Consider the following 24,044-nt stretch of genomic DNA (forward strand, 5'->3'; position numbering starts at 1 on the left):
CAGCCCGGGACTCCCTGCCAACCTGCCAAGCAGCCCCTGAGTCTGGCCTGTTCTCCCATGCAGCACAGGCAGGCGGAGGCAGAGGGCGAGGGCTGGGAGTACGCCTCGCTCTTCGGCTGGAAGTTCCATCTGGAGTACCGCAAGACAGACGCCTTTCGCCGTCGCCGCTGGCGCCGCCGCATGGAGCCCTTGGAGAAGACAGGGCCTGCGGCTGTGTTTGCCCTTGAGGGGGCCCTGGTATGTGGCCATGCTTTTCTGGGGTCGACTGGGTGCAACATGTTTTTCCAGGGCTGCTTAGGGCTGACGAAGGTGAGGTGCAGGGGGCCCCGGGATGGGACTGTGAATTTGGTCCCCTGGGGTTGCATGTGGGGATATGGACACCACTCTGGGTATTCTCCTGAAACAGAATAGCTTGTTTCTTGGCACCAGAAGACCCACTACTACTTTGGCAATTGAGATGGGAGCAGGGAGAGGGCCTGGACTTCTGGTGCTCTGACCTGTGACTGAGGCCAAGGGACCTGTCTCCTCTGAAGAGGCTAACTGGCCTGGGGATGGGCCTGGGAGGCTTTGGCCCGGCCCAGGGGAGTAGCCAGAGGGGTTCAGAGACCCTGAATGTCCTCGGGTGGACTTGGATCCTCCTGAGGCAGAGGCTATCTCGTGGGCGTCCCGAGAATCTGGGGAGAGAGGTGCCTTAGAGACCCCTTCCCAGAGCTAGTGGAGTGAGGGTCAGATCAAAGTTATCCAGGGTCTGGATGATGTGTTCCACAGAAAAGATGTGTTCACGCTTCCTGGACGGACCACGTGGGGACATTTGGGACCAGGGGATAGCCTGTCCCCTGCTCTGTTGGTCTGGGGATTTCCGGAGTTGGGGGTGAGATGCCCATGAGGAGATGTCACCTCTGAAATCCAGATAGGACAGCCTTCCCCCTGGGTGGGGGACAGGCCTTTGCGCTGTGACCCATGGGAGTAGGTCTCACCAGCTTTACTGGCTAATAGAATCTGAGTGTGTCTTCATGAGCCCACTGTGTGTGTATTTGAGTACATATAAGTGTTTGGTCTGGGTGAGGAGCGGTGGGTCTTAGCCCTCAGCCAGGAAGTACAGTGGGGAGGGCCCCCCGACCTGATGGGATGGCTACAGAAAAAGGAGTGGAAGCTGGCAGTGGCCCTGAGGGGGCCTGGGCAGGGCCTGGAAGCTCGGCCACTCCCAGGACCTACGGGGGGCCATGTCCAGGGGTGACGGTATGGGAGATGGAACCCCCTTGGGGCCAGGTGATGTCAGAGGCTCTGGAGGGAGCCCCTCCCGGTCTGGGGGCCAAGTGGTAGGGAGGCTGAAGGAGGGGGCGGAGCTCTGGGCTCTCTGGGCCCCTGAGCTGGTGCTCAGGCTGGTGCCAGAGGGCAGGGGGTTGGAACTGCCACCCAGGCTGGAGCAGCCGCGGCCGGGGATCTCTTTGTCCTGTTGGAAGGGGCCTGGCTCGGGCACAGGGCAGGGCGTGGGGGAGCTTGTGTGGCTTCCACTGAGGGGCAGGGAGTAAAGACCTTGGCAGACCTCAGAGGCAGGGCCAGGTCTGAGGGTGCTGCCCCCTAAGGGGACAGGGCTTGTTTTCATCAGATAGAAATGCAACCGAAGTGGGCTGAAGAGAGGAAAAGAGCTTAAGGCTCAGATGGCTGGGAATCTGATTCACCACGAGGTGAATCAGGCATCAGGCCTGGCAGGAGCCAGGGGCTCACACAGTGTCCTTGGGACTCTGTGTTTCTGACTCGCTCCGCGGCCTTGGCCCCATTCTCACACTGGCTTATTCCATGTGGTGGCAAAGATGGTGCCCGTGACGGAGGCTGCCACCGTCTTTACAGCCAGCAGAGCCCAGCTGGCCTTCTCTCTTTCCTCACAGCTGGAGACCCCAGGGGGGAGAGTGTACTTTCTCAGGGAGGCCAGGGCCATCTCGTGTGCGACTGACCAGCTCTCCTGGGCCCTGTGCCCATGCCAGTGCCTGAGCCCGAGGGTGAGGAACGGAATGTTCTGATTGACTGTCTTGGGTCACGCTCCCCTTTTCTTTGTGGTCGACAGCCCCACCAGGTTGGGAGAAGAGCATCTGAGAAGGAAACAAGACTCACCGGTGCTGGGCACAGAGTGCAGATGACCACGGCGCTCTTGAATAAGCAGTAGGGAGCGAGTGTGGACTGTCGAGGGGAGGAGGAGCGCCCTGGTCAGAGCTGGGATTTAGGGCCCTCATCAGGTAGCCATGGAGGATGGCAGGGGAGGGAGAGCCTTCCATCACGAGACCCCCAGGAGGCTTGGTTAGAGATCTGGGAGCAGGTGACCATCTGGGGTGGGAGCCAAGAGAGTGGAATGGACGGAGGTAGAGTGGCAAGGCTTGGGGAGGGAAGGGTCAATCGGGTGTCAGAGGCTCCGCCGGATGGGCAGTAGGGCCACTCCCCTCGCCAGGCTGTGGGGTGGGTGGGCCTGGGGCTGCGATGAGTTCACGGTTGGCCCTGGTGAGTGTGACACACACCGTGAAGTGCTGTGTGAGGAAGATGGATCTGGCGGCTGCCTGCCAGGCAGCCCCAGGGCAGGGAGACCGGGTGTGTGGGGGGCTGAGCGTCAGCTGCGAGGGGAGGGAGGGGGCTGGGAGGAGAGAGGGCGCCAGGCCAGAGGTGGCCCCGAGACACGTGGAGGGAAGCGTGGACGGCTCCGGGGCTGGCGGGGATTGAGGGGAAGAAGGCGAGCGAGGCTGGGGGACCCACTGCCAAGCTTTCATGGCTCGGTGACTGGGAGAGTGAAGGCGGGCATTTCCCAGAACTGAGAAACGAATCCGTTTACTCTTTACGTGGGAGAAAATGTGAGGGAGCCCTGAAATCAAATGTCAAGTCAAATGGGAAGGTGACTGGTAGTGATGCAGATGTGAGCCGCCTGTGATCTGTGGAAGAAATCAGGGCAGTGAAGCCTGGAGTCCTGGGGGAGCTTTGCTGATATAGGGAGCCAGAGGCGGACAGTGGTCAGAGTGGCTGGATCTGTGAAGACTGGAGGACACAGTCTTTAGGTGTGACCAGCATTTGGACAGGGCCACAGGCCCATTGGATAGGAAAAGACCACCCCTCATCAGCATGAGAGCACACACATAGATGCGTGCGCACACACACACACACACTCACACACACACACTGTCCTTCCATGGTCACGTTTACCTGCCTCCTGCCAGGACCAAGGACAGCCTGGGTGCCCATTCCCGAGTCTGCTGTCCTTCATCCCGGGGAGAACTGATGCTCTAGCATCAGGGCAGACGGTTGGGTTTTCTGGACGTCAGGACCAATCTAATTGTTCCAGGTACTGGCCTTTGCCCACTGGTCACTGATGCCTGCTGATTCCCTTGGCAGGAGTGTGGAAGTGGGTGGGTGAGGCTTCTGAATGGCACCGGTTTGGTTTGAATGTTGCTTCCTCTGCTTCCACTAAGGATAGGTTACTTGTCTCTTTAGCAACTCTGTTACCTTATGAAAATTACTACATCCATGGGTCCTTGTAAGGAATGAAGACATAACCCATGTAAAGAAGTGATTCTGTTTTAATTGAACTTAGGATCTATCTAGGGATCTTGTTAAAATGCACACTTTTGATCTGATGTCTGAGTGGGGCTTGAGAGTCTTCATTTCTAACAGGCCTCCAGGGATGCTGACATTGCTGATCTCAGGACCGTCTTTGAGTAGCCAGGATGTCAGCTGCATAGAACATCCTGAAGATGAGGGAGGCAGTCATATCGGCCCCCTACTTGAATGAATGCCCCTCTGGGGGAGGGGGGCTGTCTCTTCCGGGCTGAAGGTGTGTGGCCAGGGTCCTAGAGAGGGAGGCAGGGAAAGGTGACATGTCCTCTCTGTTTCTTTGTGGGAGAAGGTGATCTTTTCTTCTAGTGATCCGTCTGATGGACCTGGCTCATGGGAGACCCCAGTCTGATTAGGAGGAGGGATATTTACATCTGAATGCAAATAAGCCCAACACAATCTGCATCTTTGAAGTACAGACTGAGAGTCATTCCAGAGTGACGGCATCTAATGGGGGAGCTTCTTGGAGGAGGCCCTGGGGAGGCAGAGCTTGGAGGAACCCAGGACTGTGGGTGGTGGCCAGGTAGCCTTGCTGGTAATCTGACATTTCTAGATGTCTGGGCCCAAGGGCCAGGCCTATGGCGCCCCCTTGCCTCCTACTGCCCGTCCCCTGGCCCATGAGTCCACCAGCAGGCCGGGCCTCACTTGCCAGCTCCCCTCCTGAAGACGTCTCGCTGGAAGGCAGGCCCTGTCTGCTCATTAGCACGGGCAGCCTTTCCCTGAAACCTTCTGCCGGGGCCAAGCCTGGCTCCCTCTGCGGAGCGGGAGGCCCTGGCTCTGTCTGCTAATCGTCTGCTGTCTCCATCGCGAGCATTATTTTATTTTCGTATTATTCTTTTTCCAGCTAATATCCTGGCATTCCCAAAGACACCGGGTTTCATAATCTTCCTGGCGTTCCCAGGGAGCTGGGAAGCAGAGTACAAAGCTGCTATTATAGCGTGTTCCATCCAGCCTCCCTCTCCTCGCCCCACACCCCTCGCTGCCGCCGCCACCGCCACCGCCGGCTCCGACCCAGTCACCCCCTCCCGACGCCACCGGCCTCTCTGAGAACCCTGGTGACGGCTGCTGGGGATGAGCTCACAGAATCCATCCTGTGGCCCTTGCCCTATGCCTGCCCTCCTTGCGCGAGGATTTTTCCAGAGCCCCGTCTCTGCGCTCGGCCTGCAGAGTCTGGAAGGGTTTTCTGAGATGCCTGAGCCTGGGCAGGGAGAGGAGGAGATGCAGATTCGGCCAGTGCACTCCTCACCCAGGAGATTTTTAGAGCTGGAAGGAACTCTCCATCTGGGTGCTTGACATTGGGTGCAGAGCTGTGAGTGTGCATGTGTGATCTGTGTGCATGTGTGTGTAAGCCTGTGTGTGGCGTGTATGGATGTATATGGTGTGTGCAGTGTGTGTCTGTGTTGGGTAAGGGTGAGGCCTATGATTTTCTCCAGTTCTCAAGAAAAGCTAGGGTCTCAAATAGAGTAAGAATTACTAAAATCTCTTTTGCCTTGTGCCAAAGACCAGGTTGAGAGCTATATGTTCATTGTCTCATTTCATCCTCACAGTGACCCCAGAAGGCTGGATTTTATGATTATACCCATTTTATAGTTGGGGAGACGGAGGTTCTGGAACTACGCTAATAGACAGGTGTGGCTATTTAAATTTACATTTAAAGTGATTAAAATAAGAAAATTCAGCTCGCCAGTCACACTGGCCACATTTCAAGAACTGAACTGCCATGCCTGGCTAGTGGCTACCATTGGACAGTATAGAACAGTTCTGTCTTTATGGAAAGTTCTGTTGGACAGCGCAGCTCTAGAACTCTGAGCCCTAATGTGATCCCAGAAGAAACGGGCCTGAGAAGGCGTTTGCCCTGTAGCACGGCATGGTCAGTTCTAGAACCAAGGCCAGGCTTCTCAGGTTCATCTCCCCACTGCTGTTAGGGCATGAAGTCCTCCCTCACAGAGGACCCTTGAGTGGGGTCCCAGGGAGCTTCCTGGGCAGGGTGCAGCCCCCTCCTCATCTTGTAGCCAGGCAGCGTGCCCTCTCTGGGCAGTTGGAAACACTGACTCCAGCCATGAAGCCTCCAATTGGTTGGCAGGGCCGTCTCTATGGGTCCTGACCTGAAGTGCGGAGGATCCATAGAGACAGGAATCCCCAGCACCAGTCAGGGGCAGAGAAGGGCAGCTGGGGGGTTGGAAATGCTAGGAAGGGGGTCAGGGAGAGGTTGGTGCCAGAGAGGAGTAATTTGGGGTTTGAACTGGCTGAAAAGGAGGTCAGATGTGGGTGGGGAGGGCAAGGCCCATCTCTGGACCTGGATGAAATCTGGTGTTATGTGCAGGGCACCTAGGCATACTTCCTAGAGTGGGTACTTTGAGTGAGGGCAGCTCCCGGGAGATGAGAGGCCTTGGCCTTATTAAGTGGCCAAGGCCCCTGGCTGGGTGTGTGGGCCATTGGAAGGTGGCTCTGTGTCTCTTGAATGTCCTTGTGGAGCACTTGTCACACCTGGTATTGTGCTGTGGGGAGAGTTGAGGGCTGCTGACTCCCTGCATAGAAGGACCACCTGCATGAATCCTCTAAATATGCAGACTTCGGGTCTATCTTGCTCAAGAGCTGGATGCTGAAGCCTGAGTGTGTCTGTTGAAACGTGTGTGTCCATGGACCTGAGACAGAATGTCAGCACAGAGGCAAGCCTGGACCGGGTGTTCCAGTGGGGTGAATGTGACAGGCGTCCCCATGTGTGCCATTATACATGCATGAGGGTCTGCGTCCACAGTTGCTAGGGCGACCTTATAATTTATCATCTGGTCTGCATGCATGCTAAGTCGCTGCAGTCGTATCCGACTCTTTGCGACCCTGTGGACTGTAGCCCGCCAGGCTCCTCTGTCCATGGGGATTCTCCAGGCAAGAATACTGGAGTGGGTTGCTATGCCCTCCTCCCGGGGATCTTCCCTACCCAGGGATTGAACCTGTATCTCTTATATCTCCTGTATTGGCAGGAGGTTCTTTACCACTAGCGCCACCTGGAAGCCCATTGTCTGGTCTAGAGACTTAAAATTCATGCTGGAAAACAGGCTAAGCTCGGACCATTCCAGGCCAACCAGGATGTACAGTTGTCCTGACTACAGAGGCACTCTGGCATGGCCTGAAACCCATTTGAGTGTGCTCTGCAGACTTCAGAGACCTGGAAAGCCTGGAGGGACACACACGTACACACAAACACAGACACTCGCGCCAGCCCACACGTGGCATTGTGGATTCTCCAGGTTTCCTAATTCCACTCTCAAGTTCCCGGGGGGCCGGCCAGTAGCTTTGTAAGGAGTTTCACAGCTGCTTTCAAGCCCTGGCTCCAGCTGTAAATTAAATGGGGTTGCACACTCGCCTGCTATTCCACTTAAGGTTGCAATCAGCCCTGATTGGGAAGGGAGGGCTGTGTGTTCCAGAGCTTCCTCTTTCACAGGGTTCTCCTCCTCTGGCCTGGCCTGTGGGCCTGTGTGGGGTTTCCCTGGAAGCTGGGGCCAGGCAGCCAGGGCAGGGACGCGGGTGTGGACTCCCCAGGGCCTGACTTGGCACTTAGTCCCATCCTACCCAGATCCCTGCTCAGGTGCTGAGCTCTGATAGGAAAGCAGGAGCTGGGAAGAGCCCTGAGGGGGTCCCGGGAGATCCTGGGCTCTGCCAGCGGATTTCCCAGGCGACCTGGGGGAACACATGAATCTCCAGGCCTCAGCTTTCTCACTTAACTCACGGAGGTGCTAATAGCACAGCAAAAATAACCATCTCCCCTACAGAGTGGGCGCTGGCAAACGGCGGCCCGCGGCCCAGTCCGGCTCTCTGCCTGTTGGTGTAGACGAGGCTGTGTTAGCGCGGCCCCGCTCGTCCTTGTGCGCGTGGCCTGCGGCTGTCGTCTGGCCGCCACAGCCACTGGGTGGCTGCAGTAGAGCCCTCGGGCCCTGTGTGGACAAAGCTGAACTGTTCTAGAGCCCGCGCTGCGTGCCAGGCAGTGCCCTCTGCCCTGTTCGTGTGCCGTCTCAGTTAGGCCTCCTGACAATCCTAAGAGGTAGGTGTTTATCGGTGCTCCCATTTTACAGAGTAGCAAACTGAGGCACAGAGGAAACAAGCAACGATTCTTTTAGTGGTATTTCCTCAAGTAATAATTCTTTTTCACACCTGAACATTATGGAAAATCTTGCGGATAGTGGTGGGGTTGTACAGGGCTTAGAGCGCTCTTCTCTGTATCTCCATTTGTTGATTGCGTGTCCCAGCAGAGCCCAGGTGAAGAAGAGATCCTGGCGGGTCACCTGAGGCCTGTCTGTTGTACAACTGGCTCTCTGGAAAAAACATTCAGAGAACAAATCCAGCTCTATCTGCAGCATTTGCCGATATGGTGTAACTATCCGTGCCATGGCCAGTTTCAAGCTATCCATGTGAAGTCACAGACCGTGGGTATGGAGGAGACGGGCGCAGCTCACCGCCACACAGCGTTTATACAGTTTCCACCTCACAGACACGCGAGATGGAAAGCGTGTCAGGAGCAGGTTCACAAAGGTCGTGGGGTAATTTGGAAGTGATGAGTTGGAGGATTTATTGCCTTTCTTTTAAAAATAATTTCTGAAGTTACACGTTCATATGATTTAATTTTTACAAATGGCTGTGTTTAACAAATGGCTTGCGAATGGCCGGAGATTTAATGATCTCCCCTGAGTCATGCCAGCCGGCTCCAGCTCCTGCTGCTCTCGAGGGTTTCCTGATCCTGTCTACTTAAAGCAAGAGATGGGGGCTCCCCATTGCAGCACGCTTCCTGTCTCTTTGGCTCCATCCTACGAGGGAACTGAGTCCTTCCCATAAGGTGGAGGTGGGGTGCGGCTGGCCCCTGAAGCCCATAATCTGGACTCTGCTGGAGCAGGGTCTCCCTGGGGGCCCCTGGAGCCACCTCGCAGGCTCCACCATCTCCTGGCCACCGTGAGCGTGGCTTCTGTGGTTCTGTCCCCCACTCACTGAGCCCTGCGGAGCCCTGCTGCTCAGCTTGTGTCTTTTTGCCGCATCCACCTTGACTCTGGCCCCTTCTGCTCCTCCTTGCCTCCACTTTCTAGATCCTGAACCAGACCTCTGGGCCCTGTGTGGGGGTGTGAGTCTTGTCAGAGGAAGGAGGCATGTGTGTGACAGCCCATGTGCAGAAAGACTTTCAGAAACACCAGTGGTCTGGTGCTTGGTCTTGGATCCCCTTTAGGTGGGTCAAGGAGTCCCCTTCCTAGGCTGCTTCTTTCCAGAGAACCTCCCTACCTCCTCCCGGTGTGGTGGCCGGGGTACCGGGACGTCCGCCTTCAGCAGAGGAGGTGGCTTGGCCACTGGCTCGGGGTGGGGGTGGCCTGAAGGAGCCGGGTATACCTGGGAAGGAGAGTTCCTCACCCTCCTGAGCTCAGGCACCTCCAGGGAGCCGAGGCCGCCAGCAGGGCAGCCGCGGGTTGGAGGCCGCCCAGTCCCTGGGTGAGCAGCAGGCTCCCTCCCACAGCTAGCCCCAAGACCGAGTGCGTGGCCACAGACCGCGTGGCTGCCAGCGCCAGCCTGGGAGTCACATCGGCATGAGCTATGGAGGCAGGAATGTGACTGTGGGAAACCCAATGCCCCGGGCCTGGCCTGGGGAAGAGTGTCAATGTAGAGTGGGGGTGAAGGTGGGTGGGTGGAAACCAGACCGTCAGCCGGCCCTGCAGCCTGGCTCTGCTCAGCGCTCTGTCTGAGTGAGAGCACAAGGAAGCCAGCCCTACTTCTCCCAACTCTGCCCTGCCCTGGCCTCACTCCTGTAGCCAAGTCTTCCCTGATCTTGGGGGTGGGGGTCAGGCCTTCAGCGTGCTGCTGTTCCTCCTGTTCAGCACCCTTCTTTCTTCTCCTCCTCCTGAAAGCCTTCCTGAACAGGGGGCCCACTCTGTTCCATTCCAAATGGCCCCTCCTGGGGGGTAAGTGAGCCTACATCCTGCTCTTTCTCAGGTGACATCTGACTCTGAGCTCCAGGAGGGTGTGAGGTGCTGTCTGATGCAGTTTCTTTCCCTTTTCCTGGGACTGTAGACCCGAGCGCTGTGCACATACCTTAGGGTGGGGATGCTGGTGATCCATGTGATAAATCTTCGCTGGATGCTTACTAAGTGCCAGACGCTGGGTTGGGTGCCGGGGGATGAAGAAATGTGCGTGCCTTACTTACACACGTGGACAGATGGATGCAGCAGAGATGTCTGGAGAATTTGGGCAGGGGCTGCTGAGGAAGGCAGGGCAGTAGTCAAGGAAGTGTCCAGGCCTCTGATGACTGAGCTGAGGAAAGAACTTGTTAGCTTGTCTGGAGGGCATTCCAGGTGGTGAGAACAGCCAGTGCAAAGGTCCTGCGGCAGGGGGATGGTGGTGGATTCCAGAGTTAAAGTCAGAGGACCGGGATTAAGGGGGGGAAGGTATTTCTTAGCGTGAGACTGGTGAGATGGAAGAGTTAAACTGGCACCACTGAATCTGATTATGTGCCAGGTACCTGGTCAGGGCCATGGTACATTTCATTTAATTTCCACCAGTGGCTCTCAGCTGAGGACAATTTATATCCCACGCCCACCCCAGGGAACATTTGACAGTGTCTGCAGATGTTTTTGGTGGTTACAGTGGAGAGCTGGGGGCAGCTATGGGCATCTAATATGTAGCTTCCAGGGATGCTGGTAAACATCCAATGTACAGGACAGCCCCCATAACAAAGAGTTATGCAGCCCCAAGTGTCAGCAGTGCCAAGACTGGAAACCCCTGCATTTGCCTCAGTAGCCCATCGAGGTGAGTGTTACCACGATGGCCACTTCACGGTGAGGAATCAGTTTCAGGAACTGGATTTTCCGGTGGCATCCCCAGCTGCCTCCTCCGACCCATGTGGTGAGCTCCAGGCACATTCCCCCCACCTTCCCAGTGTGTGACGTGGAGCTCGATGCCCGGGGGCTGACAGCCTGATGTTCTCTATGTCGAGCTTCAGGGTCTGTAAAATGAATGAGTTGCCCTGATGGTCTGCTCTGCGCATGCGCATTGCAGTGTCAGGGAGCTGCAGGTCGCTCTCCTGCCACACGGCAGTTGCCTGTGTTTGCCGGTATTGAGGACAGAGCAATGACAATCCCTGTTGTAAGGTGGTAAGGTGTTGGCAGGATTCCGAGGTGAGGATGGATGCTGACGGTGGCACCTTGGGTCATCTCCGCTGAACCTTCACTGGTCTTCGCTTCTCCTCTCTGCCGACACCATCGCTATCTCAGGGTGTCCATCCCTCAAATCAGTCTCCACCCAGAAATTTTCTTTAGCCCCAAATAATTCTCTCCAGAAAATATGAGATAGGAGAGGCACTCACAGAGACGGGGACTCAGGCCTGGATTTTATTCCTTGATCAGTAAATGTTTGCCGAGGGCTTCTCTGCTCCGGGTGTTGCAGGAGGCCCTGTGGACATGGCAGTGCCCTTGTGAGGTTTGCATTCTACAGCCCGGAGAGACAAGAAACAAAAATGTTCATATAGCAAACACGCAGGGTGGCGAGTGGTGTGAGGAAAAGGAAAGCTGAAGAGAGTAGAGGGCTGTTTTGTGGGGTTGGGGTGTGTGGGCTGGGTGTGCGGTGGTGTGGATGTGCGGTGGTGTGGATGTGAGCATGGCTTTTGACATTCGGACGGGGGTGGCCTCTCTGGGGAGCTGACATTTGATGTCTCCACAAGCAGCAGTACCTCTTTTCCAACTGGAATGTGGGAAAGACCTGGCACAAAGCACGTGTTTAATAAACACAAGCGGAATGTCAGAAGGGAGGGCAGGCGGGAGGGAGATGCTTCCCAGAAGTTCCCAAACCAGCTTTTCATGAGGCTGCATGGTTTGCTTTGAGAGAAATTCCCTGAACCTGAGCTGTGCACGTCCACACGTGAAAGCCGAAAGTACTCTTCCAAGTGTAAAAAGCGTGGCGCTGGATTATCTGTGTTAATGCACAGGTTGATCCCCTGACCTGGGCGATGGGCTGGCCTTCATCATCAGCTCTCCCCAGAAAGGTGTGTGCTCATTCATTCATTCATTCACTCTTCCTCCAGTTACTCCTTGAGCACTGCTGTGGGTGAGGGTTCTGCTGGGTACACGGTGGGAACTGCCCAGAGCTCTCTGTGAGAGGGGCAGAGAAGGAAAACAGAGATTTACAATGGAAGGTGGTATATGTAGTAAGAGAAAAATGTGGGGTTCTGTGGGAGCACCTAGGAGGTGCCCAACTCCCAGCAAGGTGACCTTGAAGGTGAGACTGGACATCTGAGGAGACAGGCAGGGAAAGAGTAGGGCAGAGCGAACACTGCAAGGGGCCTGGGGTGGGAAGGGGGCCCTGGGGGTGGTTTGCGTGTGGAGGCAGCAGGGCTCTGGGCCTATGGGAGTGAGTGTCCGACTGCAGCGGACTCAGTGCAGAGGCTGCAGCCAGACTGGGAGGAGGGCTGGCCCCCACTCTGCTCCCAGGGTCTGAAGGGGATGTGTGAAGAGCCCAGGTGCCCCTGGGAGGGTCATGGGGCCGGAGGATATAAAGCCACTGGCTGCTGCGTGGGTAGAATTCTGCCCAGTGTGAAAACCAGGCTGACTTCAGGACTGGAGCTCTTCGGGGAGCACTGAGCTTAGCGGGGGCCCCTCAGCCCGGCTCAAGGTGTGTCTGTTGCCCTGGTTCTCCCAGCTTCTTCCCACCCTTGGCAGCAGATGGGGATGGGGGTGGACAGAGGCCCTGTGGACCAGGGTGGATGGCTGCGGGCCCCTTCTGAAGGATGGGCGGATGGAGGCGCCTCGGCAGCATGAGGGCCATTCCTGGAGGAGTGCGGTTCTGCCTCTGGAGGGTGTCACCATCAGTGCCAGGGCCTGCCAAGGGCCAGGACTGAGCTGCTTCTGAGGCACCTGGCCCTGGCCTTCGTGGAAACCCCAGGGAGGAGGACGCTTTTCTTCATCACAGGCCGGCAGCCGTGCCTTTGGACGGAGACCCAGAAAGTGCTGCCAAAGGCCCAGCCACAGGCCGTTCAGTGGGGCATGGACGGCCCTTGCTGGCCCCCGGCGGGGAGAGGAATCGGGGGCCCGTGGCTGCCAGAGGTGGCTTCCCTCCTGACACGCCCCTCAGCGCCCTACTTGTGAGTGGAGTGCGTATGTGTGTGTGGCTGGCTGAGATGAGGGGCTACAGAGTCCCTCCAGACTCTCCCCCCGCCACCACCCCAAGGTGTATGAGCTGCTGGGGGCGCTGAGCCCTGTGGCACCTGGGGGCTGGCCACACCGTTTCTAGCTTCCTGACCTGCTTTCCTGGGCGTCCCTGCACCTGATGGGCCCCGAGTCGGGCCCCGCCTGTGGCCTTTTAGACCCTGTTACCAGACCCGTTAGCTGTTGGACTTGGCAAGGGTGGCGGGGCCGGTGCTGCAAGGCCGGGCTCACACCTGCCGAGACCGAGGATTGTAAACGTGGTGGCTTTTGGGCTCTCACCTGTGCGCTGTGTGACCCCCTCCCTGCTCTCCTGTGTGTGTGTGCACATGTGTGGATGTGTGTGTGTGTATGCACGTGTGTGTGTGTGTGTCTGTGTGTATTGAGAGAGACTGACTGCTTGACTCACTGATTTTGATTTCTTCCGGGACTGTGGCTTTGTGCTGAAATGTCCACTTTTCCAGCTCCTGGAATAATTTTGAACAAATACAGGATATATGAATACCACCCCTGAGCACAATTACTGACTTCATAGTTTATGACCTCTCCCCTCACCCCACCCCATGCTTTATTTCTCTCATAAGATCATTAATAGCAAATATTTATTGATTTATTATGTGCCAAGTTGTGTGCCAACACAGCATATAATTCATCTTCTTAACAATCAGGCAGCCTATGAGACACACTGTAGAACTCTCCCACACTCACAGATACTTGGCTCTTCCCTGGTGGCTTAGATGGTAAAGAATCTGGCTGCAGTGTAGATTCTGGGTCTCCTGTAGGAGACCCAGGTTTGATCCCTGGGTCGAGTCAGGAAGATCCCCTGGAGAAGGAAATGGCAACTCACTCCAGTATTCTTGCCCGGAGGATTCCATGGACAGAGGAGCCTGGTGGGCTACAGTCCATGGGGTCACAAAGGGTAGGACATGATTGAAGGGGACAGGTGTCCAGGGAGGCTTCTTGGACCAGGGGCCTGGAGCTAGGCCCTGAGGGTGGGCACGGTTTGGAGAGGAGGAGCATGTCAGTGGCCGCGCCTCTTGTATTTGGAGGTGTGGGTGGGGGTGGGGGTGGGGGTGAAACTGCAGGGCCTGGGGAGAGGTGGAGATTCCTGGGAACTGGCTGCTGCTGGGTAGAGGGCAGTGTGGCCCAGCAGAAGGGCCTTGGGGTGTGGCTACGCTGGGTGGGCCTGGGTGGGGTGAAAAGGCCATGGGAAGGGAGGCTGGGTTTTCTTTCAAGGGTGGGCGTGCTTGGGTTTTGGAAAGAGGGACTGGAGCAGATGACAGTGTGAGGAGAGGGGAAGGGCCATGCAGAGGGATGGCAGAGGAATGCTGTCCAGCTCTCCCTGGCCCTTCTGCTGGGCTCCTGCCATGAGAGGCTGGTGGAACTTATGTCCTAGAAGGCCAGGTCTGGAAGGGCGGGCTGCCGTGTGATTGGCACATTTCCTGTTTTTTCCGGGGGCCTTGACTCCTGCTGGGGCTCATCCTCGATGAGGGGGTGCCATGTGGCAGAGGCGGTGGTGGAGGGATGCAGGGCACCGGGAAGGCGATTTATGGCCCAGTGGCCAACGAGGACAGGGGCGGGGACTGAGCATCTAGGTTGATGCAGAGCTTCTGAGCCTGAGTGTAGATGCTCCCCCCCCCATGCCCTTGTCCCCAGCCTCAGGCTCCTCTGACCCTCAGCACAGTGGGAACTGGTAAGAGATGAGAAGACACAGCGCAGCTTCTCTGCAGAGCTGGGGACCCAGCTGCGTGCCTGTGTGTCCCCACACCAGCCCTGTGTCCAGGCAGGGGAGGACAGAGATGCTGTTTGAGGCCCTCCAGACGTGGGCTCCCCATAACCCCTACCCTGGGCAGACCCCTGATGGATTCCACCCTACCCCAGAGAGCCCCTTGAGTCCCTTCTTCTATCGAACTCTAACCTCTGGGGCTGGAACAACTCAAAACCCCCTTCTGGCTTGTCGGGTCTCCGCTAGAAAGGGAGAGGCTTTTCCCTGTGGACTTGACATTGGGATCTGGAGTGAAATTAGCGCTTTAGAGCCTTGTCTAAAGGACCTTGGAGACCTGACTATCTGAGCCAGTCTCCCCACCACCCCCAGCCTCTGGGGTCAGAATCTGCTGTGACCAGCTCTGTGTCTCCAGGGTGGCGTGGTGGACGACAGGAGTGAAGATTCCGTGTCCGTCTCCACCTTGAGTTTTGGTGTGAACAGACCCACGATTTCCTGCATCTTTGACTGTAAGTGATGTTTGGAGGTATCTACAGGGGTGACACGGATGGGTCACCCTACGTTCCTGGGTGTGTGGGTTGCGTGATCAGGTGTATGTGTGGGGGCTGTGGAGGACTGCGTCTGTGTTGGTGGGTCAGTGTCGTGTGTGTGTCCATGTGTGGTATATGTATCAGTGCTGAGCCTGAAGTCCAGCACTCAAGGCACGGTGGTTCATTTGACCCCGTCCCCCTTCCCTGCCCCCTCCCCAGTGTTCACCAGGCCCAGGACACATTGTTCTGTGGCTCCGCCTTTGGGCTGTGGTCTGCTCTCCTGATCCTGAGAGTGTGGCACGTGTAGTCTCTTTCGTCCAGCCCCTCTGTCCACTGCTTTCTAGAGACGCGCTCCATCCTCCAGCCCCTGATCCTGTCACCCCCAGCCCCTCACTCGGCATCTGTTTCTTCTCTGGTGCAGATGGGAACCGCTACCATCTACGCTGCTACATGTACCAGGCCCGGGATCTGCCTGCAATGGACAAGGACTCTTTTTCCGGTAGGTGGGGGGAGTGGGGAGAGCTGGGGACCAGGGACTGAGAGCTGGGAACAGAGGCGTAGGGCCTTCGGCCCACAGGGAACGTGTCCTGGGCTTCCCCTGATCGAGACGGGGTGCTGTGTCTGTTGGGTTTGTGGAGGTGGGGGCTGCTGTCAGCCCACTGTGTCTCCGGGTTGCAGGGGCCTGCTTGACCTCTGTGGGGTTTGGCTTTACTGGCCGTCGCCCCCTGAAAACCCCTCTGGCCTTGGCCCTGGGACACCCCTCTTTCTTGGCCTCCTGCAGCTTTCTGCTCCACCTGTTCCTGATCAACCACTTCACTGCCCCTTGAGCCTGATGCCCCCGAGGAGTTCCGTGTGTGTTTTCTTCTTTGGACACTGGGGTCCCCCTACCAACCCAGGAACTGCTCATGTCACGGAAACTTCCAGGTCTTCAGTTTCTAGAGGCCCCTTATACCACCCATATTTTCAGTGTCTCCCCTGGAAGACTCAGAGTCACTGCAGTTCATCTTGTCCAAAACGAACTCCTTGGGCCCCCTTCCCCCAGATCCAGGCCCCCCTTTACTTCCTCCCTCGGTCCTGGCATCACATCAATGTGCCTGTACTGCCCATCAGGCTAGAAACAAGCAGGTGCCCAGCTCTGTTGATTCTGGCTCCCGAGTCTCAGAGACTGTTCCCTCCTGTTCAGCATTGTGGCTGCTGTCTCGCACTGGCCATGGCCCTTTTATCTGAGCACTCTGGTCATTTCCTGGCCTCCCTGTGACCTTCCACACTAACCCAGACAGATCTGGTCATGTCACTCCCCTGATTTCAAACAGATACTAACACATAAATGGGCTTCTTCCCTGGTGGCTCAGACGGTAAAGAATCTGCCTGCAATGTGGGAGACCTGGGTGCGATCCCCGAGTCAGAAAGATCCCCTGGAGGAGGGCATGGCAACCTGCTCCAGGCAAGACTTTGCCTGGAGAATTCCATGGACAGAGGAGCCTGGCAGGCTACAGTCCGTGGGGTCACAAAGAGTCAGACACAACTTGGTGACTAACATTTTCACTTTCACAACACATAAATCCAGAACTCTTAAGTGGACAACTCCTTTGTGATCTGACTCTGCAGACCTCGCCAGTTTCATCTTTTCCTGGTTCTCTCTCCACTAGGCTCTGGCTGCGCTGGCTCTTGTCAAAGCTGTCTGGTTCTTCCGCGTTCCTGGCCATTGTGTCAGTGCCTGGAACACAGTCTCTCCCTATTCTTGGTCCAGTGAACTCCTACTCGTCTTTCAAGACCCAGCCCACATGCCCTCCGACCCTTCCCCAAGCCGAGCTGGTTGCTCCCCCTCAGTACTCAGTCAGGACCTTGCCAGCACCCGTCCCAGAGCCCTTACCCACTGCATAGATCAGTTGCCGTGTGTCTCTGTCACATTCTTTCCACCATGACTCTGATCTCCTCAAGGAAGAGACCTGCACTTACCTTGAACCTGTAGCGCTAAAGAACTAACACTGAGTGCTTACTCTGAGCCCAGGCACGTTACTGGTGTTATTTCATAACCCTTACAACTGTTCTATGAAGTAGGCTTTAACATCCCCATTTTACCGATGAAGAACCTGAGACTCAGGTAGGTTAACTAAATTGCTTGAGCTGAAATAGCTGACAAGTGATGTACCCCCCTTCCAAACGCTTGGTGCTTAGTTGGGTGAACTGAGCTCCTCTGGGAGAGTGGCCTTCTGTTCATAGACTGGGACTCAGCTCACGGCCACCCATCCATGCCCCTTTCCAGGTCCTGCTCCTCCCCAGCCTGGGGAGCGACCTTGGTTCCTCCCCGGCAGCTGTACCTCCTCACCTTCCTCTCCTCTCAGTGACCTTTTCTCTAGCTCTGTGCAGCCGGACTTGGGGTGGGTGGAGCAATTTCTCTTCTGTGCTTTGGGTTCAGGGTGCTGAGAGAGTGTGCACGCGCAGTGCAGGGGCGTTGGCAGGTGGGAGGGCGGTCTCTGCCACTGCAATTTCCTGGGAACCGCGGCCAGGATGCTTTCTGACACTCAGCACCTACTCTCAGGAAAAGAGAAGTGGCCTAATTCCCAGTTTTGCTTCCTCTTCCTTCAGGGGAGAGTGTGCGAGGTGGGGGTACAGGTGTGGGAGGAGTGAAGTGGGGTGCAGGTGGAGGACCCCTTCTCCGTGGGCTGTACTGTGGCAGACCTGTTGGAGGGGAGCTCCCCTGGGGGACCCGCACCTCTGGGGACTGCAGGCAGGGTCAGCCTGGTACCGCCCGCAGGAGACGTAACACTTTCCATCCTAGCTCCACCCCCGCCCCCAAATAAACATCCCTTGAGTTTTGAGGGCACTGCCCAGGGCTTCCTCGGAGGCCACTGGCTTCTGAATGAAAGGCCTGATTGAGCAGCTGCTGGAAAGGAAAACAGCAGCCAACACGGGTGAACCTATAAAACCCAGAGTGTTTATTTTCACTCCCAAACCCTAAACCAAAGCAGCTTCTCCCCTGGAACTGACCCTGGGGCGGCTGGCGGCTGGAGGCTGCGCACAGCCACCGGCTGGCATTTCTCAGAGGAAACTCCTGTGTGCATCAGGCATGTCTGGGGCCAGGGGAGGGTCCGGGGCGGCAGAGTCTGTCACTGGTCCCACCTTCCAGCCGGTCTGCTGGTGTCTGCGGCCGTGAGGGCCCTCCTTGGGAAGCCCTCTGGCTTTTCTCCCAGTGGGGGCTCCCGTGGCCCTGGGCTGTGACCTCTGCTTGTCCGTTGTGGCGTGGCCTTGGGACTGTCCCAAGGCTGGTGCTGTGTTTGTTTCCTTCTCCTTGGCCGAAGGTGTGGGGGACATACAGGAGTTGCCCAGGAAACACTTGTTGAGTGACACTGAGCTCAGGTGGGGAGGGAGGCTTGTGGCGATATTGCTGTGCAGGGAGCCTGAGGATTTTGCCTCAGTGGGGTTTGCCTGGAGGGCCAGCACCAATCCTCTGGACCCCTGAAAGGGTGTGTGTGGCCTGTGTTTGTGTGGTTATGAGTGTGTGTGGCCAAGGTAGTGATTAGGTATAAAAAATGTGAACTGATGCTTACTTCAAATGACTTACATTGGGATAGGGTTGCCACTGCTGGGTGAGCATCTGGACTGTGAACTGGATCCATTTAGAATGGAGAAGATAGGACTCCAGACCTAGAAACCACACGTCCTCAACGCCATGCGTCATGGGCAGTAGCGTGGCTCTAACCAGCGCTCAGAGCTGAGTTGCTCATCACTGTGGATGGATATTTCTTAAAGAGGCTTGGGGAGGACACTGTCTCCTTTGCCCAGTTATACTCCAGGGAGTTCTTCTCTGCTTTCTCCCCTAGCCTGGAACCACCTGTGTGGTTTGAGGGAGCCACAGGCTCTGCTTCCAGGGCTGCCACCACGATGGAGGACCCCTGGGCAGCTCATAGACCAGGGCACCGCCCTTGGCTTGAGGCCCCAGAAATTCCTCCTTGCAAGTGTCATGGGTCAGTGGGCTCAGGGGCCGGGCTTGGTTAATGAAGAAAATGAGAGGCTTGAGGATCAAATGCCAAGTTATTAATTTCTGGGGATGGGGTGTCTGCCAACAAAGTAGAGAGTCCAGTGCTCTCTTTGCTGGCCTTATGGTTCCTGGGAGGTCAGAGCTACGTGCTAGTTGGGTGGTCCTGAGGGGTGTTGATGCCAGGCCAGGCCACAGTGAGGTCTGCTGAACTACGGTTGCCCCCTGGCTCAGGTCACCTCTGTGGGCCCCCAGGTCCAGACTCTGTCCTGAGTGGGGCTGGGGAGTCCTTGCTTGTGGGCTTCCTCTGTCTGGACTCCAGTCACAGCCCACCCCTCTCTTCTGAAGCACAGCTTTCTGTTAAGGTTGGCTCTGGCTGGGGGAATTCTCCCGATGAGCTTAAGAAGCTGTTTTCCAAGGTGCACTGGAGGCTTGTGAAACGCTCCACTTAAAAAGGGATCCTGAGTGAGAGAGGCTGGGAAACACTGCACGCTTAGCAATTTACAACGCACAGTGGCACTGAAGGCTCTGGGGTGGCTGCAGGAAAGGAGCCCGTGGAACTTGTTTAAGCGTTCCTTCGTTCCCCCGAGAACGCGCCTTGCTTAGAGCATATTTTGGGAAACTGATCGACAGGATTCAATCCAGCTAGCTCGGTGTGAATCCGGGACCGTTTGTGGGCCGCCCGCCTGCCTTCTCCTTCGTCCTCTATTCCTGCAGCCCGGGGTGCTCCCTCCCTCGCCGCAGACAGGCTCGCTGTCCCCCCAGTGCTCTTTGGTGCCTTTGCCCATGTTGTCCTGGGTGCCTGGACGCCCCCTTCTCCTTGGTCTGTCTTGGTTACCTCCTTATTCTTGACACTTGGGGAGGCCTCCTTTGGAAGTATTGACTTGAGGCCACCAGGCTCCACAGCCTACCCCAGCCCCTAGTGCCTTGAACACTTTGCTAGGAAGCTGCACATCACTTGGGTTATAATTGATGTTTAGTTACCATTTCTAAGCAGCAGTCATGATCTTAAGAGTCTGGACCATGTCTCATGCGCCTTCATATTCAAAGCACTGTGCTTACCTACCACGTGCTGGTCAGTCAATAACTGTATATTGAACGAGTGATGGATTGCAAATAATGCTGGAGTGAACATCTTGGTTCATATAGCTTTTTGGTTAATTTGGATGATTCCCAGGAATATGGGAAACGGTGTAAACAGTTTTATGTTGTTCAAGGCATACGGCCCAATTGCTTTCCTAAAGGGTTGTTGAATTGCTTCCAGCAATAAAGGAGAATACCTATTTCATCAGCTATTCGCCAACACTGGATTTTATAAATCTAAACAAATTTTTCTTAATTTTATATGAAAAATACTGCTGTATTGTAGTTTTTCTTTGCATTGCCTTGCTTACTAGCAGTCTACTCCACCCTGTCTTAAGGGGCCTTTTACCCTGATCATGACAGGAAGAAGGAGCCCTGACTTGGAGTCAGGGAGTCTGGTCCCAGGCACGTGTCAGCAGGCACTGGAGACTTAGTCTTTCTGAGGCAAGCCCCCTCTTCTAACAAGGGGTACAACGCCTCCTGTCCTGTCCCTCACCCTGGTGGTCTGAGCTGTTGGAGGGAGTATATTGTGACTGGAGAAGGGTCCTCCTCGGAGCTCTGGGAATGTCGCAGAGATTGGGCACAGGGCTGCAGGTCCAGCAGTCACCTGTCTGGGGCCTCCCACGGTGTTGAATTCCTGTAGAACCCTTGTGTGTCCTTGGCTGGAGCTGCCCGGACAGCCTGTGGTCCTCCAGAGCTCCAATCCAGCTTCCGCCTCAGGGGGATCTCCGTGCGGCTTGGCAGGTGAGGCTGGAGGCTGATGCTAGCCCTCACCTACCGGCATGGCCCTGGGAAGAGCCAGCCTCTCCCCTGCCCTCCCCCTCTTCTTGAGACTTGCCTCCCTCCTCCTGGCTTTCCTGGAAGAGGCTTGTGTCTGTGCGTCTGTCTGGCTTCCCTTCATCTGACCACCTTGCTTCAGCAGCACCCCAGCCCCCCCTTGTTTCTTTTCTGTCGCGGGGCTGGGCCTTGTGCGGGAGAGGCCAGGCCCGGCACACAGTAGCCCAGTGTCTGAGGCCCCAGGCCTCCAGGCCTGCTCCTTACAATGCCTTTGTTGTGTGTTTTTTCCTCCCCTGGGCGGGCGGGGCGTGCGTGTGGGTCTGGGTGATTTTGTTTGAAAGCCGCCCCCTCCCTCCCCCGTGCTGAGCTCATTGCCTGCGCTGATGGGGCTGCTGGAAGGAGTCGCCTGCTCGGGGGCCAGCGTGGGGGGGGCTGCCAATACCAATACAGCGTGCCCGGCCGCCACAATGTGCAATTGTGATCTCTGTGTAAACGCGGTCGGTCTGGGGCCCCCGTGCTTATAAAAATAAAGCGTTGGGAAGCACAGGGGGTGGGAACAAAAGGGGCTTTTTCGCTGGCTCTCTAATATGGTTTTATTTATCGGAACGCGCCCTCTTTCCCTTACTGGAACCGGGGAGAGGTTCTCTGCCGAGCTTGGAGCTGATGGTATCACAGCCAGACGGTTTCATTAAACGCACAGACGCCGTTGGGCCCTGCCAGGGGCAGGAAGGGAACGGCTCGGGCAGCCCTGCCAGGCTGGTGCATGGGAAGGGAGCCCCGTGCCAGGGAGGCCTCCACCAGGTGGAGGTGGTGAGAGGTGGACACGTCTCTCCTGCCCCTTCTTCTGCCAAGGTCCTCCCAATGCCCTCTTCTACTGCCAGAGTCAGGTTCAAAGCTGATTTCCTTCAGGAAGCCCTCCAGGATTGACCCCACTGTGCTTTTGTGCCTGAAGGTTGCGAACTGGTCTTAGCCTGGTGGCTGCCTCCCATTAGCCAAACCCAGCATTGTTCGGCCAGTGAGTGCCCGTAGCTTCTGCCTCCTAACTCAGATCCCCCCATCACCCTTAAAACTAGCCCCTTGGGCAACAGCCACAATCCTGTACCCTGTCCCTTGATGGGAGTCCTCCTGTTGCTCACTCCAACTATTCCACTCCTTGATGGTCACTGTCTGCCGCCTCCTGTAGTGGCTGTGGCATGCCGCCTGGTCTCTTTATGGATAGGGATCCTGGCTTGCCCCTCCCCATGGTGGGAAAAAGCTGTCTCCCCAGCTCAGCCCCAGAACCAGCTGGACATCTAGGCACTAGATGTCTGGTGTTGAGGCCATCTGAGGTCACACCGGGGCCATCCTGTGGGGTGCAAGGTGCTGCGGGATGGAGAAGGTGCTGAGTGTAGAGGGTTTGTGACAGGGCATTTGGGTTCAGCCCTGCCAGCCATTGGGCACCCAGCCTCCTGCACCCTCAGACTTCTCTGTCCACGTGGCCTCAGCATCTGGCACTTTGAGTCTTACAGAATGGCAGCACATGGACCTTGCACCCTAATGAGAGAAGCTGGGAGAGCCCCTCCTCCGAGCCTTTCGCTCCTGTCCCAGATTATATGCACTCAGCCCCATGGGCCCTTCTCCTGCCTTGGTTCCCAAGTGTAGCCCTGAAAGGCAGCATCGGCACCACCCGGGAACTTGTTAGGAATGTCAGTTCTCAGGCCCCACCCCAGACCTGATGAAGGAGTCTCTGAGGGTGGGACCAGCCTTCCAGGTGATATCTCTGCATCCTCACATTGGAGAACCACTGCCCTAGAAACTTCTCTAGTGACACCTTGGGACCAGGCAGAGGGATGACTCCTGGTGGGTCCCAGGCCAGCATGACTGGGGCTGGCAGGTTAGAAAGGAGTTTGGGGGTGTCAGGAGCTGCTGGGATCTTGAGGTTCTCCTCACTGCCCCCCAGCTCCCAACAGCCCTCGAATCCCTTTGTTTCTCTTTAACTCCCCCACCCGTCTATGCTACCACCCGCTCTGCCTGCACCCTGGCAGCAGTTTCATAACTGGTCTCCCTGCACCCACTTGTGCCCCTTCCAGTCTGTTCTCCCGTGACAGCCAGCAGAAGCTTGCTGAAATGCAGACCTAGGCATGCCAGTCTACCAGCACCTCCCTCTCCACTCTACTCTGCCTCTATTGAGAAAGCTAGATTCCTCTCTTACACACCACTGTACCTCATTGCTATTCTTCAGAGCATGATCAAAATGGCAATTTTATGTTTTTTTTTGTATAGATTTTTGTATTGCTCCAAATGTGTTCTCAGTCTTTATCACCTAGCCCTGAGCTTTGCCTGCAGAAGGCACTCAGTAAATGCTTTCAGGATGAATGTCAATAATTCCAAACCATCTTGAAGATGTGTGTGTGTGCATGCGAAGTTGCTTCAGTCACGTCCCACTCTTTGTGACTCTATGAACTGTAGCCTGCCGGGCTCCTCTGTTCATGGGATTCTCCAGGCAGGAATACTGAAGTGGGTTGCCATGCCCTCCTTCTGGGCATCTTCCTAACCCAGGGGTTGAACCTGCATCTTGTATGTCTCCTGCATTAGCAGACAATTCTTTACCACTAGCGCCACCTGGGAAGCCCTGGATGAATGAATGAATGAATGAATAAATGAATGCACCATCCAGGCTCTTACCTCCTTCAACTATACTTTTGCCCCCCCAGCAACCAGTCTAGAAAGGAGCCCACAGGGGGAGCTCTCTGGATCTCTGGGCCTGCTCTCCTGGACCTTGGCCCCATCTCCCTGCAATTGTCACCAGCTTGACTCACAGAAGCCGGGGGTGGGGGGAGAGCCCCCCTGGGACATGTCTCCAGCCTGGACATTGCTGCTCCAGAGCGGCAGCCACAGCCCTGCTTCAGCTTTGTGGCCACATGACTCCTGAGCAGGCGACTCTCACGGTTTCTGCTGTGTCCTGTCTCCCTTCCCTATGCCCGGCCCACACAGATCCCTATGCAGTCGTCTCCTTCCTGCACCAAAGCCAGAAGACGGTGGTGGCTAAGAACACCCTAAACCCCACCTGGGACCAGACGCTCATCTTCTACGAGATCGAGATCTTTGGCGAGCCAAGCAGCATCGCCGAGCAGCCTCCCAGCATCGTGGTGGAGCTGTATGACCATGACACCTATGTGAGTCTGCCCGCCTCCCTCCCCCAGCCCTCATTGGCCACC

General features: G+C 56.4%; 1 protein-coding gene across 23 annotated transcripts in view; it reads left to right on the forward strand.

Moving 5' to 3' along the window:
• DYSF (dysferlin) overlaps positions 1-24,044 on the forward strand; it is a 225,180-nt gene that overhangs the window by 116,842 nt on the left and 84,294 nt on the right. For all 23 annotated transcript variants that reach the window (XM_086323838.1, XM_086323848.1, XM_086323841.1 and 20 more), the window contains 4 exons: positions 64-237; positions 14,894-14,987; positions 15,430-15,507; positions 23,821-24,002. In XM_086323838.1, coding sequence (XP_086179964.1) covers positions 64-237; positions 14,894-14,987; positions 15,430-15,507; positions 23,821-24,002 — 528 coding nt within the window. The remainder of the gene's footprint in view (positions 1-63; positions 238-14,893; positions 14,988-15,429; positions 15,508-23,820; positions 24,003-24,044) is intronic.

Source organism: Bos grunniens, chromosome 11, assembly GCF_055505025.1.
Source record: "Bos grunniens cultivar Pamir isolate PY7600 chromosome 11, Bosgru_T2T1.0, whole genome shotgun sequence".
NCBI classification, from domain to species: Eukaryota; Metazoa; Chordata; class Mammalia; order Artiodactyla; family Bovidae; genus Bos; species Bos grunniens.